The 23,345-nt window shown below is 46.8% G+C and overlaps 1 protein-coding gene across 1 annotated transcript in view; it reads right to left on the bottom strand.

The window, feature by feature from the left end:
- Window positions 1-1,663: 1,663 nt before the first annotated feature.
- LOC311123598 (protocadherin Fat 3-like) overlaps window positions 1,664-23,345 on the bottom strand; it is a gene marked incomplete at both ends in the record, with an annotated part of 77,714 nt that continues 56,032 nt past the window's right edge. The window contains one exon of the mRNA XM_084197835.1: window positions 1,664-1,689. Within this exon, the coding sequence (XP_084053961.1) occupies window positions 1,664-1,689 (26 nt within the window). The remainder of the gene's footprint in view (window positions 1,690-23,345) is intronic.

Raw genomic sequence — 23,345 nt, 5'->3', positions numbered from 1 at the left:
CTGGCCACGGACACTGAGGACAACTTCCTGGGCTTCAGGAGGAAGGTTCCACTGGCCACGGACACTGAGGACAACTTCCTGGGCTTCAGGAGGAAGGTTCCACTGGCCAGGGACACTGAGGACAACTTCCTGAGCTTCAGGAGGAAGGTTCCACTGGCCACGGACACTGAGGACAACTTCCTGGGCTTCAGGAGGAAGGTTCCACTGGCCACGGACACTGAGGACAACTTCCTGGGCTTCAGGAGGAAGGTTCCACTGGCCACGGACACTGAGGACAACTTCCTGGGCTTCAGGAGGAAGGTTCCACTGGCCACGGACACTGAGGACAACTTCCTGGGCTTCAGGAGGAAGGTTCCACTGGCCACGGACACTGAGGACAACTTCCTGGGCTTCAGGAGGAAGGTTCCACTGGCCACGGACACTGAGAACAACTTCCTGGGCTTCAGGAGGAAGGTTCCACTGGCCACGGACACTGAGGACAACTTCCTGGGCTTCAGGAGGAAGGACAATGGAAAATTGGACACTCGTGCTGCGGGCTTTGGAGTCTGGTCAGACTGGCCGGACCTCAACGACCTGTACAACCGGACTGGAGTGGAGCTCAGGTGGACACCGACTGATATGCAAACTGAGCCAGTGACTGCCTCTGATGCAGTTGTGGCAGATCGCGGTGTTGTTGTGGAGGCTTCTGTCACCCATGATGGAACATCTCATCCTACTTCCAGGACAACACTCCTTGGTATCAGACGGATGCAGCTACTGCAACACTGGACTGGCCTGAGGCTGCAGGGGGAAACTGGACTGGCCAGAGGCTGCAAGGGGAAACTGGACTGGCCGGAGGCTGCAGGGGGAACTGGACTGGCCTGAGGCTGCAGGGGGAAACTGGACTGGCCGTTGTTCAGTTGGAGATCTGGAGAATTTTGTATTAGCCAAAATGATTTGAATGGACCGCTGGCTCCCAGCAGCAAGATTTTTGGGGGATGTTACATTTCAAGAACCCTTCGCCCCACATGCCAATAAAGCCCTTAAATTGAAATTGAATTGAATTGAGAGAGATAGATAGAGAGAGAGAGAGAGAGAAAGAGAGATCGATAGAGAGAGAAAGAGAGACAGAGCGAGAGAGAGGGAGAGAGAGAGAGAGGGAGAGAGAGGGAGAGAGAGAGAAAGACAGAGAGAGACAGAGAAAGAGACAAAGAGAGAGAGAGCGAGAAAGAGACAGAGAAAGAGACATAGAAAGAGACAGAGAGCGCTCAATTAACATAACAATCTCACCATCCTGTTACACTGGACTCAATTAACACAACGATCAAACCATCCTGTTACACTGGACTCAATTAACACAACAATCACACCATCCTGTTACACTGGACTCAATTAACACAACGATCACACCATCCTGTTACACTGGACTCAATTAACACAACAATCACACCATCCTGTTACACTGGACTCAATTAACACAACAATCACACCATCCTGTTACACTGGACTCAATTAACACAACGATCACACCATCCTGTTACACTGGACTCAATTAACACAACGATCACACCATCCTGTTACACTGGACTCAATTAACACAACGATCACACCATCCTGTTACACTGGACTCAATTAACACAACGATCACACCATCCTGTTACACTGGACTCAATTAACACAACGATCACACCATCCTGTTACACTGGACACCTGGTCAGAGACAAAGATAGAATAAAACCTCTTGGTAACACTACATTAAGTTTCCCCTATTAACTATGTAAACTAACACAGTAATAACTGTAGTAACGACATAGTAGTTACATCCTGTAGGAGTTGCTATGTCATTACCTGGTGATAGGGTTGTTGTGGAATCGACATAGTAGTTACATACTGTAGGAGTTGCTATGTCATTACATGGTGATAGTGGAATCAACATAGTAGTTACATACTGTAGGAGTTGCTATGGCATTACATGGTGATAGTGTTGTTGTGGAATCAACATAGTAGTTACATACTGTAGGAGTTGCTATGGCATTACATGGTGATAGTGTTGTTGTGGAATCAACATAGTAGTTACATACTGTAGGAGTTGCTATGGCATTACATGGTGATAGGGTTGTTGTGGAATCAACATAGTAGTTACATCCTGTAGGAGTTGCTATGGCATTACATGGTGATAGGGTTGTTGTGGAATCAACATAGTAGTTACATCCTGTAGGAGTTGCTATGGCATTACATGGTGATAGGGTTGTTGTGGAATCAACATAGTTGCTTTCACTTGCTGAACGTTATTCCACATGTGTAATTACTGATGTTAATACACATTTTCTTGTTCCACTATGTAACTAATGTTCTGTAGCTCAATTGGTAGAGCATGGCGCTTGTAACGCCAGGGTAGTGGGTTCGATCCCCGAGACCACCCATACGTAAAAATGTATGCGCACATGACTGTAAGTCGCTTTGGATAAAAGCGTCTGCTAAATGGCATATTACTATATTATTATAATTACACGTTTGAAAGTCACCTGAGAATTACCATGTTAATAACTCGAACAAAAATCTGACCTTGTGACATGTAACTACAAGGTGCCACTACCATCGAATCCACATGTACTACCAGGGTTGATAAATAGGCTAGGATCTGGTAACAATTATTGTAACAAGGAACACCCTGTCATTAACTTCCGGTCATTAACTACCGGTCATTAACTACTGGTCATTAACTACCGGTCATTAACTACTGGTCATTAACTACTGGTCATTAACTACCGGTCATTAACTACCGGTCATTAACTACTGGTCATTAACTACCGGTCATTAACTACCGGTCATTAATTACCGGTCATTAACTATCGGTCATTAACTATCGGTCATTAATTACCGGTCATTAATTACCGGTCATTAACTACCGGTCATTAACTACCGGTCATTAATTACCGGTCATTAACTACCGGTCATTAACTTCCGGTCATTAACTACCGGTCATTAACTACTGGTCATTAACTACCGGTCATTAACTACTGGTCATTAACTACTGGTCATTAACTACCGGTCATTAACTACCGGTCATTAACTACTGGTCATTAACTACCGGTCATTAACTACCGGTCATTAATTACCGGTCATTAACTATCGGTCATTAACTACCGGTCATTAATTACCGGTCATTAACTACCGGTCATTAACTACCGGTCATTAACTACCGGTCATTAACTACCGGTCATTAATTACCGGTCATTAACTACCGGTCATTAACTACTGGTCATTAACTACCGGTCATTAACTACCGGTCATTAACTACCGGTCATTAATTACCGGTCATTAATTACCGGTCATTAACTACCGGTCATTAACTATCGGTCATTAACTACCGGTCATTAACTACTGGTCATTAACTACCAGTCATTAACTACCGGTCATTAACTACTGGTCATTAACTACCGGTCATTAACTACCGGTCATTAACTACCGGTCATTAACTACCAGTCATTTTTAATTAGTTTGTTTCTATGTTATGACCTGGCTCAAAGGCTATACCGAATCAAGTGTAATGTCAGAACAACGTACATAGGATATATTTTTTATAATGATCATGCACCTACCCAGGGGCAGAAAGTGAAACCCAGTAGGGTATAACCTTTATAATGATCATGCACCTACCCAGGGGCAGAAAGTGAAACCCAGTAGGGTATAACCTTTATAATGATCATGTTGTTGTGACATGCTATAAGGCTGTAACGTAACAAAATGTGGAAAAAGTCAAGCGGTCTGAATACTTTAAAAAGTCGTGGAACTGGCTTTGAGGTCCAGAGTTGAATATGAGAGATATAGTGAATAGGGTCAGAGTTGAATATGAGAGATATAGTGAATAGGGTCAGAGTTGAATATGAGAGATATAGTGAATAGGGTCAGAGTTTAATATGAGAGATATAGTGAATAGGGTCAGAGTTTAATATGAGAGATATAGTGAAGTTTGTTACATTGTATTTTTTTCATTTGGTCCGGTTGGTTTTCACATTTCTAAATGCGGCTATTAGCCACCGTTAGTGGTTTTTCACCATTGTCCGTGGCCTGCACTACCTACCAGCCAGCTCTAGCCTGGACTATTATCGGCCAGTCTGCACTGTCTGCACAGCGCGTTATCGACCCAGAACCTATCGGTTTTTCTGGAATCACTGAATCACTGGACCTTTAATACCGGATCATCGCAACTAGCTAGCTGCAACCAAATGGATGTAGTTGTTGGCTAATCAGCCCTGAGCTAGCCTCGAGCCAGGCCCATCTCCCGGCTATCTACCTCTCTGTCAACCGGACTGGACCTCCTAGTGTTGACACGGAGCCCCGCCGATCCAACACGACTGGTCTGCCGACGAAATCGTCTGATGTGGTTTCAAAAGGCTTCCCGTTACGACGTCGACCACGAAGATCCATCTGCTAGCCCCGGCCCGCTAGCACACGCAATCAACAGCCGTGCCTCCTGCTCGCCTGTGCCGTAGCAGCCATTGAACTGCTCCTGGACTCACCTATTGCTGTTCACTGGACCTTATGATCACTCAGCTACACAGCTGATGCCTGCTGGACTGTTCCTTTATACGGTACCGCATCCTGTTTATGTTTAGCCTCAGCCCAAACTTTGTCGCCATTACCAGCTGTTGTCTTAGCTCTCTCGAATAACACCTGTGATTGCTTTATGCCTCTCTCCCATGTCAATATACCTTGCTTATTGCTGTTTCGGTTATTTCTTATTGTACTATTTCACTGTAGATCCCCCAGCCCAGCTCAACCTGCCTTAGATAGCTCCTTTGTCCCGCCCCCCATACACGTGGAGACCGACTCAATCGGTGCCTCCAGTGATGCTATATCTTTCATCGTTACCCAACGCTTAGGTTTACCTCCACTGTACTCATATCCTTCCATATCCTTGTCTGTACATAATGCCCTGAATCTATTCTACAACGGCCGGAAATCTGCCCCCTTTATTCTCTGTACCCAACGCACTAGAAGACCAGTACTTAAAGCCTTTAGCCGTATCCTTATTCTACTCCTCCTCTGTTCCTCTGGTGATGTATAAGTTAACCCAGGCCCTGTAGCCCCCAGTATCACTCCTACTCCCCAGGTGCTATCATTTGTTGACTTCTGTAACCGTAAAAGCCTTGGTTTCTTGCACATTAACATCCGAAGCCTCCTCCCTAAGTTTGAGTTATTCACTGCGTTAGCACACTCCGCCAACCCTGATGTTCTAGCAGTGTCTGAATCCTGGCTTAGGAAGGCCACCAAAAATTCAGAAATGTCCAACCCCAACTACAACATTTTCCGTCTCGATATAACTGCCAAAGGGGGTGGGGTTGCAATCTACTGTAGAGATAGCCTGCAGAGCTCTATCGTACTATCCAGGTCTGTGCCCAAACAGTTTGAGCTTCTACTTCTAAAAATCCACCTTTACAGAAATAAGTCTCTCACTGTTGCCGCTTTCTACAGACCCCCTTCAGCCCCGAGCTGTGCCCTGGACACCATATGTGAAATGATTGCCCCCTATCTATCCTCAGAGTTCGTACTGCTTGGTGACCTAAACTGGGATATGCTTAACACCCCGGCCAAACTACAATCTAAACTAGATGCCCTCAATCTCACACAAATTATCAACGAACCTACCAGGTACAACCTTAAATCTGTAAACATGGGCACCCTCATAGATATCATCCTGACAAATTGACCTGCCTTATTGCCTGCGTCCGTAACGGGTCCGCGGTCAAACAACCACCCCTCATCACTGTCAAATGCTCCCTAAAACACTTTAGCGAGCAGGCTTTTCTAATTGACCTGGCCCGGGTATCCTGGATGGATATAGATCTCATTCCGTCAGTAGAGGATTCCTGGTTGTTCTTTAAAAGTGCTTTCCTCTCAATCTTAAATAAGCATGCCCCATTCAAAAAATTCAGAACTAAGAACAGATATAGCCCCTGGTTCACCCCAGACTTGACTGCCCTTGACCAGCACAAAAACATCCTGTGGCGAACTGGCATTAGCATCGAACAGCCCCCGCGATATGCAACTTTTCAGGGAAGTCAGGAACCAATATACACAATCAGTTAGGAAAGCAAAGGCTAGCTTTTTCAAACAGAAATGTGCATCCTGTAGCACTAACTCCAAAAAGTTTTGGGACACTGTAAAGTCCATGGAAAATAAGCGCACCTCCTCCCAAATGCCCACTGCACTGAGGCTAGGAAACACTGTCACCACCGATAAATCTACAATAATCGAGAATTTCAACAAGCATTTGGTCATCCCCAAAGCCAACACCTCCTTTGGCCGCCATTCTTTCCAGTTCTCTGCTGCCAATGACTGGAACGAACTGCAAAAATCTCTGAAGCTGGAGACTCTTATCTCCCTCACTAACTTTAAGCATCAGTTGTCAGAGCAGCTTACCGATCACTGCACCTGTACACAGCCCATCTGTAATTAGCCCACCCAACTACCTCATCCCCATATTGTTATTTATTTTGCTAATTTGCACCCCAGTATCTCTATTTGCACATCATCTTTTGCACATCTATCATTCGAGTGTTAATTACGAAATTGTAACTATTTTTGCACTATGGCCTATTTATTTATTGCTTTACCTCCATAATTTACTACATTTGCACACACTGTATTTATATTTTCTGTTGTATTTTTGAATTTATGTTTTGTTTTACCCCATATGTAACTCTGTGTTGTTGTTTTTATCGCACTGCTTTGCTTTATCTTGGCCAGGTCGCAGTTGTAAATGAGAACTTGTTCTCAACTGTCTTACCTGGTTAAATAAAGGTTAAATAAAAAAATAAATAAAAATTTAATAAATGAAATAAAATGCCTAATCAAAACCATGGTGAGTTGTTTAGTGCGGATAGAGTGTTCACACCAGTCCAAACAAACCCAGCTAATGTGCCCGAGTTCGAAAAAACTGCTCCAAACCAATTTGGTGTGAAAACCACCTTAGAATTAGTGGTGACTCGAGGAATCCTGGAGATCCTCAAAGAACCATTGCTTGCCATATTTTTTATCTTCGGTTAGTTGAGGGGTTCTTGGAGGAACTTTTAATGTTTTAATGTAGCAAAGGGTTCCTCGAGGAAACCTGGACTGGAGGTGTGGCTTAGTAGGGGCGTGGCTTTCATATAGATATTTTTTGGCCTACCGTTAAGAGTAAATGTTATTCCTGTTTATCTGTTCTGTTCTATCGTCATCTTATGACATTTACTCTAACGGGTGGCCAAAAATAATGACCTGAAAGCCAATCTTCTGATAGGCTGCAACCTCTAAAATATCTTATTAAAAAGGTTAAACATTGAACCCCTCCCATCACAAAAAAGTTCTGGTTTGAACTTTTACACAGGGGTTCATATGAAAGCCTTTTTCAGAGCGGTTCCTCAAGGAACCTTTTTCAAATGGAAAGGTTCCGCTGTTGTGGCAACACAAAACGTTCTTCCAGGCACCTTTACTTCTAAGAGTGCACGGGACGCATCCCTTGTCTGTCCTTGTGAGAGGACAGTTACTGGAGAGTCAGTTAGTGTATGGAACGTCTCCCGTGTGAGAGGACAGTTACTGGAGAGTCAGTTAGTGTATGGGACGTCTCCCGTGTGAGAGGACAGTTACTGGAGAGTCAGTTAGTGTATGGGACGTCTCCCGTGTGAGAGGACAGTTACTGGAGAGTCAGTTAGTGTATGGGACGTCTCCCGTGTGAGAGGACAGTTACTGGAGAGTCAGTTAGTGTATGGGACGTCTCCCGTGTGAGAGGACAGTTACAGAGTGTACAATACCTTCCTCCTTTATACTGTCCACAGTATTATTCACCAGGCATATTACAGTCACTATGGAGGCTGAGAGAGAGACAGAGAGAGAGAGAGAGAGTTATCATTTCACTACTATATTCATTAATCTTAATTAATATTAATATTAACCTGCGTGAACATTGTTCACAAACAAATGTAAGTGCATACGACTGCACAAGCATACATGAGTCTCTCCGTGTGTGTGTGCCTGTGTGTGCATTTGTGTGCCTGTTTGTGTGTGTGTGTGTGTGTGTGTGTGTGTGTGTTTGTGTGCCTGTGTGTGTGTGAGTGTGTCTAAAGATGTGAGTCACGTAATATGACAGGTGGTTGACAACAGAACGTAATCTTACAAATAAAAAAACATTTTGGAACCACTGCACATTTTTACGATATAGCCAATTTTGACTTTGTGTCTTTGGTAACTAGTGACAACCATAAATGAACAAGATCAAATGGAGCTTCTCTTTTCCAGCAGAACAATCACCTCTCCCTTCTGGTCCCAAATGGCACCATATTCCCTACATAGTGCACTACTTTTAATCAGAGTCCTATGGGCCCCGGTTGAAAGTAGTGCACTATATAGGGAATAGGGTGCCATTTGAGACGCTGCCTCTGCCCTTTTACCTCATCTGCTGGCTGAATCAGGCTGAGAAGAAGCGGCCTTACACAGGAAGCGGCACAGGTCCTAATCCAGGCACTTGTCATCTCCCGTCTGGATTACTGCAACTCGCTGTTGGCTGGGCTCCCTGCCTGTGCCATTAAACCCCTACAACTCATCCAGAATGCCGCAGCCCGTCTGGTGTTCAACCTTCCCAAGTTCTCTCACGTCACCCCACTCCTCCGCACACTCCACTGGCTTCCAGTTGAAGCTCGCATCTGCTACAAGACCATGGTGCTTGCCTACGGAGCTGTGAGGGGAACGGCACCTCCGTACCTTCAGGCTCTGATCAGTCCCTACACCCAAACGAGGGCATTGCGTTCATCCACCTCTGGCCTGCTGGCCCCCCTACCTCTGCTGAAGCACAGTTCCCGCTCAGCCCAGTCAAAACTGTTCGCTGCTCTGGCACCCCAATGGTGGAACAAGCTCCCTCACGACGCTAGGACAGCGGAGTCACTCACCACCTTCCGGAGACACTTGAAACCCCACCTCTTTAAGGAATACCTGGGATAGGATAAAGTAACCCTTCTACCCCCCCTTACCCCACCCCCATAAAAAAAACAAAAAACATATTGTAAAGTGGTTATCCCACTGGCTATAGGGTGAATGCACCAATGTGTAAGTCGCTCAGGATAAGAGCGTCTGCTAAATGACGTAAATGTAAATGTAAATATAAGAATAACAAGCTACTTAACATGTTAGGGTACAGACACGGCTCAGATGGGGTGGAGACACGGTGGAGACGGGGTAGAGACACGGCTCAGACGGGGTAGAGACACGGTGGAGACGGGGTAGAGACAAGGCTGAGACGGGGTAGAGACAAGGCTGAGACGGGGTAGAGACAAGGCTGAGACGGGGTAGAGACAAGGATGAGACGGGGTAGAGACAAGGCTGAGATGGGGTGGAGACACGGCTGAGACGGGGTGGAGACACGGCTGAGACGGGGTGGAGACAAGGCTGAGATGGGGTGGAGACACGGCTGAGACGGGGTGGAGACACGGTGGAGACGGGGTAGAGACAAGGATGAGACGGGGTAGAGACAAGGATGAGACGGGGTAGAGACAAGGCTGAGACGGGGTAGAGACAAGGATGAGACGAGGTAGAGACACGGTGGAGACGGGGTGGAGACACGGCTGAGACGGGGTGGAGACACGGTGGAGACGGGGTAGAGACAAGGCTGAGATGGGGTGGAGACACGGCTGAGACGGGGTGGAGACACGGTGGAGACGGGGTAGAGACAAGGCTGAGATGGGGTGGAGACACGGCTGAGACGGGGTGGAGACACGGTGGAGACGGGGTAGAGACAAGGATGAGACGGGGTAGAGACAAGGATGAGACGGGGTAGAGACAAGGATGAGACGGGGTAGAGACACGGATGAGACGGGGTAGAGACAAGGATGAGACGGGGTAGATGCTGTCTCTACTCTGCGGGGCCATACAGTATGCTGTCTCTACTCTGCGGGGCCATACAGTATGCTGTCTCTACTCTGCGGGGCCATACAGTATGCTGTCTCTACTCTGCAGGGCCATACAGTATGATGTCTCTACTCTGCAGGGCCATACAGTATGCTGGTTCTACTCTGCGGGGCCATACAGTATGCTGTCTCTACTCTGCGGGGCCATACAGTATGCTGTCTCTACTCTGCGGGGCCATACAGTATGCTGTCTCTACTCTGCGGGGCCATACAGTATGCTGTCTCTACTCTGCGGGGCCATACAGTATGCTGTCTCTACTCTGCGGGGCCATACAGTATGCTGTCTCTACTCTGCGGGGCCATACAGTATGCTGTCTCTACTCTGCGGGGCCATACAGTATGCTGTCTCTACTCTGCAGGGCCATACAGTATGCTGGTTCTACTCTGCAGGGCCATACAGTATGCTGTCTCTACTCTGCGGGGCCATACAGTATGCTGTCTCTACTCTGCAGGGCCATACAGTATGCTGTCTCTACTAACATACCAGCCCACATTATGTTAGCCATGCAGGTCCTGTTTTCGACATGCGTTAAACCCCCTCCATGATGTAGCCTACGTGTCCATGCCCACTGTGAATACCGAATATTTAGAAGTTATCCGTAACCTGTAAAAATGGATTATTCAAAACCCAAGCCCTCCCTCAGGTCTACTATAATGAAGGCTGGTTCAACAACAACAAGGATCACAGTCAAACGGATTGGGAAGTAGGTCCCAAAGTGCTCTTCCAAGCGTTGGAGGTGAGCAGTCATCACTCGTGTGGGACACTTACTGATGCTGTTTCCTGTTATTTTCTTTTCATTACACAGAAAGTCAACCAAGTCAGTTTTTATTTTTACATCCATTGTGAATGACAACAGTTCCTCTCTCAATGCAAAATATCTAACGTCCATCTGGAGAGCATAAGCTGGGGAGTTTGAGTCGTTCAGTCAGTTTCCTCTTGATTGCTAGCTACAGCATCAATTCTTAGTTTCACAGTGTTACCTGCCAAAGGTATTGATGTGAGTTTCTGTGCCTCTGCCTCCCCACACATTGTTTTCACCATATCAACTGCAGCCGGTAATATCAAAGTCTCTGCAATGGTGTGTGGTTTCATAGTGTAGCAGGCCTAGACATTCACCGTGGGAATGATTCAAGTGCAACGGTCAAGTGCAGCCTTTTACCATGATCTAAGGGCGCTCTCTGGTTGAATTTTTTATTTTAGATTTGAATAATTTTCATTAAGATTTGTAAGGTTAACCACATTACAATGATTTTGAGATACAAAGACAATATATATATATATTTTGTATATACAGTATATATATATATATTTTCCAGGATTTTTGAAATTCTCCCCACTGTTGTAGAGTATGAACAATAGCATCATCACCGGTCTGTAGTGAAATGATGAAATTAAAATATGCAGATTTTCTCTAACACTAAACATACAAATATGTTTTTTTACAGTTATAAGGAAGGTGAAATCTTATAGTTTGTCATTTTATAATTTAATTATGCTATATTTAGAAATAATATGTAATTTCAAGCCTTATTCATACAATTTTGTTGAATAGGAAATACATCATACTTCATATTTTAACATTTTAATCGTATTTGCGCTTGTGTACTCAAAGGTGACTACACCTCAGCAATTTATACAGTTGAAGTCGGAAGTTTACATACACTTAGGTTGGAGTCATTAAAACTCGTTTTTCAACCACTCCACAAATTTCTTGTTAACAAACTATAGTTTTGGCAAGTCGGTTAGGACATCTACTTTGTGCATGACACAAGTAATTTTTCCAACAATGGTTTACAGACAGATTATTTCACTTATAATTCACTGTATCACAATTCCAGTGGGTCAGAAGTTTACATACACTAAGTTGACTGTGCCTTTAAACAGCTTGGAAAATTCCAGAAAATGATGTCATGCTTTAGAAGCTTCTGATAGGCTAATTGACATCATTTGAGTCAATTGGAGGTGTACCTGTGGATGTATTTCAAGGCCTACCTTCAAACTCAGTGCCTCTTTGCTTGACATCATAGGAAAATCAAAAGAAATCAGCCAAGACCTCAGAAAAACAATTGTAGACCTCCACAAGTCTGGTTCATCCTTGGGAGCAATTACCAAATGCCTGAAGATACCACGTTCATCTGTACAAACAATAGTATGCAAGTATAAACACCATGGGACCACGCAGCCGTCATACCGCTCAGAAAGGAGACGCGTTCTGTCTCCTAGAGATGAACGTACTTTGGTGCGAAAAGTGCAAATCAATCCCAGAACAACAGCAAAGGACCTTGTGAAGATGCTGGAGGAAACAGGTACAAAAGTATCTATATCCACAGTAAAACAAGTCATATATCGACATACAGTGGGGAAAAAAAGTATTTAGTCAAATCAAATCAAATCAAATTGTATTGGTCACATGCGCCGAATACAACAGGTGCAGACATTACAGTGAAATGCTTACTTACAGCCCTTAACCAACAGTGCATTTATTTTAAACAAAAAAAGTAAAAAAAAAAAAACATCAAAAAAAGTGTTGAGAAAAAAAAGAGCAGAAGTAAAATAAAGTGACAGTAGGGAGGCTATATATACAGGGGGGTACCGTTGCAGAGTCAATGTGCGGGGGCACCGGCTAGTTGAGGTAGTTGAGGTAATATGTACATGTGGGTAGAGTTAAAGTGACTATGCATAAATACTTAACAGAGTAGCAGCAGCGTAAAAAGGATGGGGTGGGGGGGCAGTGCAAATAGTCCGGGTAGCCATGATTAGCTGTTCAGGAGTCTTATGGCTTGGGGGTAGAAGCTGTTGAGAAGTCTTTTGGACCTAGACTTGGCACTCCGGTACCGCTTGCCGTGCGGTAGCAGAGAGAACAGTCTATGACTAGGGTGGCTGGAGTCTTTGACAATTTTGAGGGCCTTCCTCTGACACCGCCTGGTATAGAGGTCCTGGATGGCAGGAAGCTTTGCCCCAGTGATGTACTGGGCCGTACGCCAGTACTGGGTCAGCCACCAATTGTGCAAGTTCTCCCACTTAAAAAGATGAGAGAGGCCTGTAATTTTCATCATAGGTACACGTCAACTATGACAGACAAAATGAGAAAAAAAAATCCAGAAAATTACATTGTAGGATTTTTAATGAATTTATTTGCAAATTATGGTGGAAAATAAGTATTTGGTCACCTACAAACAAGCAAGATTTCTGGCTCTCACAGACCTGTAACTTCTTCTTTAAGAGGCTCCTCTGTCCTCCACTCGTTACCTGTATCAATGGCACCTGTTTGAACTTGTTATCAGTATAAAAGACACCTGTCCACAACCTCAAACAGTCACACTCCAAACTCCACTATGGCCAAGACCAAAGAGCTGTCAAAGGACACCAGAAACAAAATTGTAGACCTGCACCAGGCTGGGAAGACTGAATCTGCAATAGGTAAGCAGCTTGGTTTGAAGAAATCAACTGTGGGAGCAATTATTAGGAAATGGAAGACATACAAGACCACTGATAATCTCCCTCGATCTGGGGCTCCACGCAAGATCTCACCCCGTGGGGTCAAAATGATCACAAGAACGGTGAGCAAAAATCCCAGAGCCACACGGGGGGACCTAGTGAATGACCTGCAGAGAGCTGGGACCAAAGTAACAAAGCCTACCATCAGTAACACACTACGCCGCCAGGGACTCAAATCCTGCAGTGCCAGACGTGTCCCCCTGCTTAAGCCAGTACATGTCCAGGCCCGTCTGAAGTTTGCTAGAGTGCATTTGGATGATCCAGAAGAGGATTGGGAGAATGTCATATGGTCAGATGAAACCAAAATATAACTTTTTGGTAAAAACTCAACTCGTCGTGTTTGGAGGACAAAGAATGCTGAGTTGCATCCAAAGAACACCATACCTACTGTGAAGCATGGGGGTGGAAACATCATGCTTTGGGGCTGTTTTTCTGCAAAGGGACCAGGACGACTGATCCGTGTAAAGGAAAGAATGAATGGGGCCATGTATCGTGAGATTCTGAGTGAAAACCTCCTTCCATCAGCAAGGGCATTGAAGATGAAACGTGGCTGGGTCTTTCAGCATGACAATGATCCCAAACACACCGCCCGGGCAACGAAGGAGTGGCTTCGTAAGAAGCATTTCAAGGTCCTGGAGTGGCCTAGCCAGTCTCCAGATCTCAACCCCATAGAAAATCTTTGGAGGGAGTTGAAAGTCCGTGTTGCCCAGCGACAGCCCCAAAACATCACTGCTCTAGAGGAGATCTGCATGGAGGAATGGGCCAAAATACCAGCAACAGTGTGTGAAAACCTTGTGAAGACTTACAGAAAACGTTTGACCTGTGTCATTGCCAACAAAGGGTATATAACAAAGTATTGAGAAACTTTTGTTATTGACCAAATACTTATTTTCCACCATAATTTGCAAATAAATTCATTAAAAATCCTACAATGTGATTTTCTTGATTTTTTTTCTCATTTTGTCTGTCATAGTTGATGTGTACCTATGATGAAAATTACAGGCCTCTCTCATCTTTTTAAGTGGGAGAACTTGCACAATTGGTGGCTGACTAAATACTTTTTTACCCCACTGTAACCTGAAAGGTCACTCAGCAAGGAAGAAGCCACTTCTCCAAAACCGCCATAAAAAAGCCAGACTACGGTTTGCAACTGCACATGGGGACAAAGATAATAGAAAAAAAAAATAGAACTGTTTGGCCATAATGAACATCGTTATGTTTGGAGGAAAAAGGGGAACGCTTGCAAGCCGAAGAACACCATCCCAACCGTGAAGCACTGGGGTGGCAGCATCATGCTGTGGTGGTGCTTTGCTGCAGGAAGGACTGGTGCACTTCACAAAATAGATGGCATCATGAGGAAGGAAAATTATGTGGATATATTGAAGCAACATCTCAAGACATCAGTCAGGAAGTTAAAGCTTGGTCGCAAATGGGTCTTCCAAATGGACAATGACCCCAAGCATACTTCCAAAGTTGTGGCAAAATGGCTTAAGGACAACAAAGTCAAGGTATTTGAGTGGCCATCACAAAGCCCTGACCTCAATCCTATAGAAAATGTGTGGGCAGAACTGAAAAAGCGTGTGCGAGCAAGGAGGCCTACAAACCTGACTCAGTTTCACCAGCTCTGTCAGGAGGAATGGGCCAAAATTCACCCAACTTATTGTGGAAAGCTTGTGGAAGGCTACCCGAAACGTTTGACCCAAGTTAAACAATTCAAAGGCAATGCTACCAAATACTAATTGAGTGTATGTCAACTTCTGACCCACTGGGAATGTGATGAAATAAATAAAATCTGAAATAAATCATTCTCTCTACTATTATTCTGACATTTCACATTCTTAAAATAAAGTGGTGATCCTAACTGACCTGAGACAGGGAATTTTTACTAGGACTAAATGTCAGGAATTGTGAAAAACTGAGTTTAAATGTATTTGGCTAAGGTGTACGTAAACTTCCGACTTCAACTGTATATGAGCTAGCTATCCACTGCAACGTATTGTGACATGGAATCTATGTGGAAAACATATTCCTTCATCCTACCTCTCCTACTGGAGTGCTGATCTATCTACAGTACAGCTATTCCTTCATCCTACCTCTCCTACTGGAGTGCTGATCTATCTACAGTACAGCTATTCCTTCATCCTACCTCTCCTACTGGAGTGCTGATCTATCTACAGTACAGCTATTCCTTCATCCTACCTCTCCTACTGGAGAGTTGACCTATTTACAGCTATTCCTTCTTCCAGGGTTTTAACCAAGCACAGCCCTTCTTAGCTTTGATATTTTGTCACTGACTACTACTGTGAGAATGATTATTGAGAGATCTCTTAATAACTACATAGATTCACTGTTGAATTCACTGTTGCTATCAAAGTAATTTCAAAGGGTAGGTTTAACAGGTTTAACAGAGCAAATCATATATCATCAATTATACCATTTAGGCCTATATACTGTACCATTTGCCAAGTCATCAACTGTTTCAATTCAACCCAGGGTTCAAGGTTCAACCCAGGGTTCAAGGTTCAACCCAGGGTTCAAGGTTCAACCCAAGGTTCAAGGTTCAACTAAAACTAGACAATATATATGGTTGATTTAAAATGTAATCTTCAAGTTAATGAAGTCAAAAACATAACTTTCCTTTTTAAAAATATATATATATATATATTTCCACACGAAGAAATTTGCAGTCCTCTGTAGCTCAGCTGGTAGAGCACGGCGCTTGTAACGCCAAGGTAGTGGGTTCGATCCCCGGGACCACCCATACACAAAAAAATAATGTATGCACGCGTGACTGTAAGCGTCTGCTAAATGGCATATTATATTATTATTAAGAACTTAAGTATGCTAATTCTCTCTCTCTCTCTCAAAGATTTTACTGAGTTACAGTTCATATAAGGAAATCAGTCAGTTGAAATACATTCATTAGGCCCTAATCTATGGATTTCACATGACTGGGAATACAGATATGCATCTGTTGGTCACAGATACCTTAAAAAAAAAGGTAGGGGCGTGGATCAGAAAACCAGTCAGTATCTGATGTGACCACCATTTTCCTCATGCAGCGCAACACATCTCCTTCGCATAGAGTTGATCAGGCTGTTGATTGTGGCCTGTGGAATGTTGTCCTACTCCTCTTCAATGGCTGTGCGAAGTTGCTGGATATTGGCGGGAACTGGAACACGCTGTCGTACATGTTGATCCAGAGCAACCCAAACATGCTCAATGGGTGACATGTCTGGTGAGTATGTAGGCCATGGGAGAACTGGGACATTTTCAGCTTCCAGGAATTGTGTACAGATCCTTGCGACATGGGGCTGTGCATTATCATGCTGAAACATGAGATGAATGGCACGACAATGGGCCTCAGGATCTCGTCACGGTATCTCTGTGCATTCAAATTGCAAACGATAACATGCAATTGTGTTCATTGTTTGTAGCTAATTGCCTGTCCATACCATAACCCCACCGCCACCATGGGGCACTCTGTTCACAACGTTGACATGAGCAAACCACTCACCCACATGTCTGCATCTGCCCAGTACAGTTGAAACCGGGATTAATACGTGAAGAGCACACTTCTCCAGCGTGCCAGTGGCCATTGAAGGAGAGCATTTGCCCACTGAAGTCAGTTACGACGCCGAACTGCAGTCGGGTCAAGATCCTGGTGAGGATGACGAGCACGCAGATGAGCTTCCCTGAGACGGTTTCTGACAGTTTGTGCAGAAATTATTTGGTTGGGTTTGCTGACAGTTTGTGCAGAAATTATTTGGTTGTGCAAACCCACAGTTTCATCAGCTGTGGGGTGGCTGGTCTCAGACGATCCCGCAGGTGAAGAAGCCAGATATGGAGATCCTGGGCTGGTGTGGTTACACGTGGTCTGCGGTTGTGAGGCCGGTTGGATGTACTGACAATTTCTCTAAAACGACGTTGGAGGCGGCTTATGGTAGAGCAATTAACAATCAATTATCTGGCAACAGCTCTGGTGGACATTCCTGCAGTCAGCATGCCAATTGCACACTCCCTCAGAACTTGAGACATCTGTGGCATTGTGTTGTGTGACAAAACTGCACATTTTAGAGTGGCCTTTTATTGTCCCCAGCACAAGGTGCACCTGTGTAATGATCATGTTGTTAAATCAGCTTCTTGATATCCCACACCTGTCAGGTGGATGGATTATCTTGGCAAAGGAGAAAAGCTCATTAACAGGGATGTAAACAAATTTGTGCCCAAAAATCAAGAGCAATAAGCCTTTTGTGCGTTTTGAAAATTTCTGGGATCTTTTATTTCAGCTCTTGAAACATGGGACAAACACTTTACATGTTGTGTTTATATTTTTGTTCAGTGTATTTGACCCTGCTGGTCATCTATGAACGTTTGAACATCTTGAAGAACGATCTGGCCTTAATGGCCATGTACTGTTATAATCTCCACCCGGCACAGCCAGAAGGGGACTGGCCACCCCTCAGAGCCTGGTTCCTCTCTAGGTTTCTTCCTAGGTTCCTGCCTTTCTAGGGAGTTTTTCCTAGCCACCGTGCTTCTACATCTGCATTGCTTGCTGTTAGGGGTTTTAGGCTGGGTATCTTGTTTAAGTTCAAAGTGAAAACACTACACAGGAAGTGGAGCGGCATTGGGTCGCTGCTTTAAAGCTGCAATATATAACTTTTTGGGTGATCTGACCAAAATTCACATAGAAATGTGAGTTATAGATCTGTAATTCTCATTGAAAGCAAGTCTAAGAAGCGGTAGATCTGTTCTATGTGGGTTATTTCTATGCTTCCCGTTCTTAAGTTTCGCTTTTCTGTCTTTTACTTTCGGTTTTGTACACCAGCTTCAAACAGCTGAAAATACAATATTTTTTGGTTTAATTAAAATATATTTCACAGTGGTTTAGATGGTACAATGATTCCCTACACTACACATTGCTTGTTTTGTCACATAAACTGAAATTAGGCAAACTATTAGAATAGAAACCAGGAAATGGCGGAGCGATTTCTGTATATTGCACCTTTTAAGTTGTTGTATAAATGCAAAATATCTGACATTGTTTTTCCTTAGGAATTTGGTTGTACTTTTAGATGGTAGAAAGCATAGTGATAAGACATTAGGAATTCAACAAAATTCTGTCCGTCTTTTTGAGTGGGTGAATAAAGGTTGAAGTCTCATTGATCAACATCTCAACCAAATATTACATTTTCACGTTGAAACTATGTGGTGTGCCCAGTGGGTAACGTTAGCGAGTTTGAACTAGTTAGTGTTAGCGAGTATGAACTAGCTAGTGTTAGCAAGTATGAACTAGCTACCGTTAGCGAGTATGAACTGGCTAGTGTTAACTAGTATGAACCAGGGTTGGGGTCAATTACGAATTTCTGAATTTAATTTAAACATTACATCCTGCAGGACACCAGCTCCTAACAGCATCCAGGCTGACTGCAGGACACCAGCTCCTAACAGCATCCAGGCTGACTGCAGGACACCAGCTCCTAACAGCATCCAGGCTGACTGCAGGACACCAGCTCCTAGCACAGCATCCAGGCTGACTGCAGGACACCAGCTCCTAACAGCATCCAGGCTGACTGCAGGACACCAACTCCTAACAGCATCCAGGCTGACTGCAGGACACCAGCTCCTAACAGCATCCAGGCTGACTGCAGGACACCAGCTCCTAACAGCATCCAGGCTGACTGCAGGACACCAGCTCCTAACAGCATCCAGGCTGACTGCAGGACACCAGCTCCTAACAGCATCCAGGCTGACTGCAGGACACCAGCTCCTAGCACAGCATCCAGGCTGACTGCAGGACACCAGCTCCTAGCAGCATCCAGGCTGACTGCAGGACACCAGCTCCTAACAGCATCCAGGCTGACTGCAGGACACCAGCTTCTAACAGCATCCAGGCTGACTGCAGGACACCAGCTCCTAGCACAGCATCCAGGCTGACTGCAGGACACCAGCTCCTAACAGCATCCAGGCTGACTGCAGGACACCAGCTCCTAACAGCATCCAAGCTGACTGCAGGACACCAGCTCCTAACAGCATCCAGGCTGACTGCAGGACACCAGCTCCTAACAGCATCCAGGCTGACTGCAGGACACCAGCTCCTAACAGCATCCAGGCTGACTGCAGGACACCAGCTCCTAGCACAGCATCCAGGCTGACTGCAGGACACCAGCTCCTAGCAGCATCCAGGCTGACTGCAGGACACCAGCTCCTAACAGCATCCAGGCTGACTGCAGGACACCAGCTTCTAACAGCATCCAGGCTGACTGCAGGACACCAGCTCCTAGCACAGCATCCAGGCTGACTGCAGGACACCAGCTCCTAGCAGCATCCAGGCTGACTGCAGGACACCAGCTCCTAACAGCATCCAAGCTGACTGCAGGACACCAGCTCCTAACAGCATCCAGGCTGACTGCAGGACACCAGCTCCTAACAGCATCCAGGCTGACTGCAGGACACCAGCTCCTAACAGCATCCAGGCTGACTGCAGGACACCAGCTCCTAACAGCATCCAAGCTGACTGCAGGACACCAGCTCCTAACAGCATCCAGGCTGACTGCAGGACACCAGCTCCTAACAGCATCCAAGCTGACTGCAGGACACCAGCTCCTAACAGCATCCAGGCTGACTGCAGGACACCAGCTCCTAACAGCATCCAGGCTGACTGCAGGACACCAGCTCCTAACAGCATCCAGGCTGACTGCAGGACACCAGCTCCTAACAGCATCCAGGCTGACTGCAGGACACCAGCTCCTAACAGCATCCAGGCTGACTGCAGGACACCAGCTCCTAACAGCATCCAGGCTGACTGCAGGACACCAGCTCCTAACAGCATCCAGGCTGACTGCAGGACACCAGCTCCTAACAGCATCCAGGCTGACTGCAGGACACCAGCTCCTAACAGCATCCAAGCTGACTGCAGGACACCAGCTCCTAGCACAGCATCCAGGCTGACTGCAGGACACCAGCTCCTAACAGCATCCAGGCTGACTGCAGGACACCAGCTCCTAACAGCATCCAGGCTGACTGCAGGACACCAGCTCCTAGCACAGCATCCAGGCTGACTGCAGGACACCAGCTCCTAGCAGCATCCAGGCTGACTGCAGGACACCAGCTCCTAACAGCATCCAGGCTGACTGCAGGACACCAGCTCCTAACAGCATCCAGGCTGACTGCAGGACACCAGCTCCTAGCACAGCATCCAGGCTGACTGCAGGACACCAGCTCCTAACAGCATCCAGGCTGACTGCAGGACACCAGCTCCTAACAGCATCCAGGCTGACTGCAGGACACCAGCTCCTAGCAGCATCCAGGCTGACTGCAGGACACCAGCTCCTAACAGCATCCAGGCTGACTGCAGGACACCAGCTTCTAACAGCATCCAGGCTGACTGCAGGACACCAGCTCCTAACAGCATCCAGGCTGACTGCAGGACACCAGCTCCTAACAGCATCCAGGCTGACTGCAGGACACCAGCTCCTAACAGCATCCAGGCTGACTGCAGGACACCAGTTCCTAGCACAGCATCCAGGCTGACTGCAGGACACCAGCTCCTAACAGCATCCAGGCTGACTGCAGGACACCAGCTCCTAACAGCATCCAGGCTGACTGCAGGACACCAGCTCCTAACAGCATCCAGGCTGACTGCAGGACACCAGCTCCTAACAGCATCCAGGCTGACTGCAGGACACCAGCTCCTAACAGCATCCAGGCTGACTGCAGGACACCAGCTCCTAACAGCATCCAGGCTGACTGCAGGACACCAGCTCCTAACAGCATCCAAGCTGACTGCAGGACACCAGCTCCTAGCACAGCATCCAGGCTGACTGCAGGACACCAGCTCCTAACAGCATCCAGGCTGACTGCAGGACACCAGCTCCTAACAGCATCCAGGCTGACTGCAGGACACCAGCTCCTAGCACAGCATCCAGGCTGACTGCAGGACACCAGCTCCTAGCAGCATCCAGGCTGACTGCAGGACACCAGCTCCTAACAGCATCCAGGCTGACTGCAGGACACCAGCTCCTAACAGCATCCAGGCTGACTGCAGGACACCAGCTCCTAACAGCATCCAGGCTGACTGCAGGACACCAGCTCCTAACAGCATCCAGGCTGACTGCAGGACACCAGCTCCTAACAGCATCCAGGCTGACTGCAGGACACCAGCTCCTAGCAGCATCCAGGCTGACTGCAGGACACCAACTCCTAACAGCATCCAGGCTGACTGCAGGACACCAGCTCCTAGCACAGCATCCAGGCTGACTGCAGGACACCAGCTCCTAACAGCATCCAGGCTGACTGCAGGACACCAGCTCCTAACAGCATCCAGGCTGACTGCAGGACACCAGCTCCTAGCAGCATCCAGGCTGACTGCAGGACACCAGCTCCTAACAGCATCCAGGCTGACTGCAGGACACCAGCTTCTAACAGCATCCAGGCTGACTGCAGGACACCAGCTCCTAACAGCATCCAGGCTGACTGCAGGACACCAGCTCCTAACAGCATCCAGGCTGACTGCAGGACACCAGCTCCTAACAGCATCCATGCTGACTGCAGGACACCAGTTCCTAGCACAGCATCCAGGCTGACTGCAGGACACCAGCTCCTAACAGCATCCAGGCTGACTGCAGGACACCAGCTCCTAACAGCATCCAGGCTGACTGCAGGACACCAGCTCCTAACAGCATCCAGGCTGACTGCAGGACACCAGCTCCTAACAGCATCCAGGCTGACTGCAGGACACCAGCTCCTAACAGCATCCAGGCTGACTGCAGGACACCAGCTCCTAACAGCATCCAGGCTGACTGCAGGACACCAGCTCCTAGCACAGCATCCAGGCTGACTGCAGGACACCAGTTCCTAACAGCATCCAGGCTGACTGCAGGACACCAGCTCCTAACACAGCATCCAGGCTGACTGCAGGACACCAGCTCCTAACAGCATCCAGGCTGACTGCAGGACACCAGCTCCTAACAGCATCCAGGCTGACTGCAGGACACCAGCTCCTAGCACAGCATCCAGGCTGACTGCAGGACACCAGCTCCTAGCACAGCATCCAGGCTGACTGCAGGACACCAGCTCCTAGCACAGCATCCAGGCTGACTGCAGGACACCAGCTCCTAACAGCATCCAGTCTGACTGCAGGACACCAGCTCCTAACAGCATCCAGGCTGACTGCAGGACACCAGCTCCTAGCACAGCATCCAGGCTGACTGCAGGACACCAGCTCCTAACAGCATCCAGGCTGACTGCAGGACACCAGCTCCTAACAGCATCCAGGCTGACTGCAGGACACCAGCTCCTAACAGCATCCAGGCTGACTGCAGGACACCAGCTCCTAACAGCATCCAGGCTGACTGCAGGACACCAGCTCCTAACAGCATCCAGGCTGACTGCAGGACACCAGCTCCTAGCACAGCATCCAGGCTGACTGCAGGACACCAGCTCCTAACAGCATCCAGGCTGACTGCAGGACACCAGCTCCTAACAGCATCCAGGCTGACTGCAGGACACCAGCTCCTAACAGCATCCAGGCTGACTGCAGGACACCAGCTCCTAACAGCATCCAGGCTGACTGCAGGACACCAGCTCCTAACAGCATCCAAGCTGACTGCAGGACACCAGCTCCTAACAGCATCCAGGCTGACTGCAGGACACCAGCTCCTAGCACAGCATCCAGGCTGACTGCAGGACACCAGCTCCTAACAGCATCCAGGCTGACTGCAGGACACCAGCTCCTAACAGCATCCAGGCTGACTGCAGGACACCAGCTCCTAGCACAGCATCCATAGTAATATAATGTCTTTCTGTCGTTGACACAGTTGTTGTTGTGATCTTTTGGTATTGTTGTTTAAGTTTATTTTATTTTATCACACTGTTTCCCTGTCCTTGTATAGCTTACGGTGGCCATATCTCTGGCGATCTGGTCA

The sequence above is a fragment of the Coregonus lavaretus genome, assembly GCF_964263955.1.
Source record: "Coregonus lavaretus genome assembly, contig: HAP1_SCAFFOLD_400, whole genome shotgun sequence".
In the NCBI taxonomy this organism is placed as follows: Eukaryota; Metazoa; Chordata; class Actinopteri; order Salmoniformes; family Salmonidae; genus Coregonus; species Coregonus lavaretus.
Note: the sequence above shows the minus strand (reverse complement) of the source record. Positions and strands in the feature narration are given on the sequence as shown.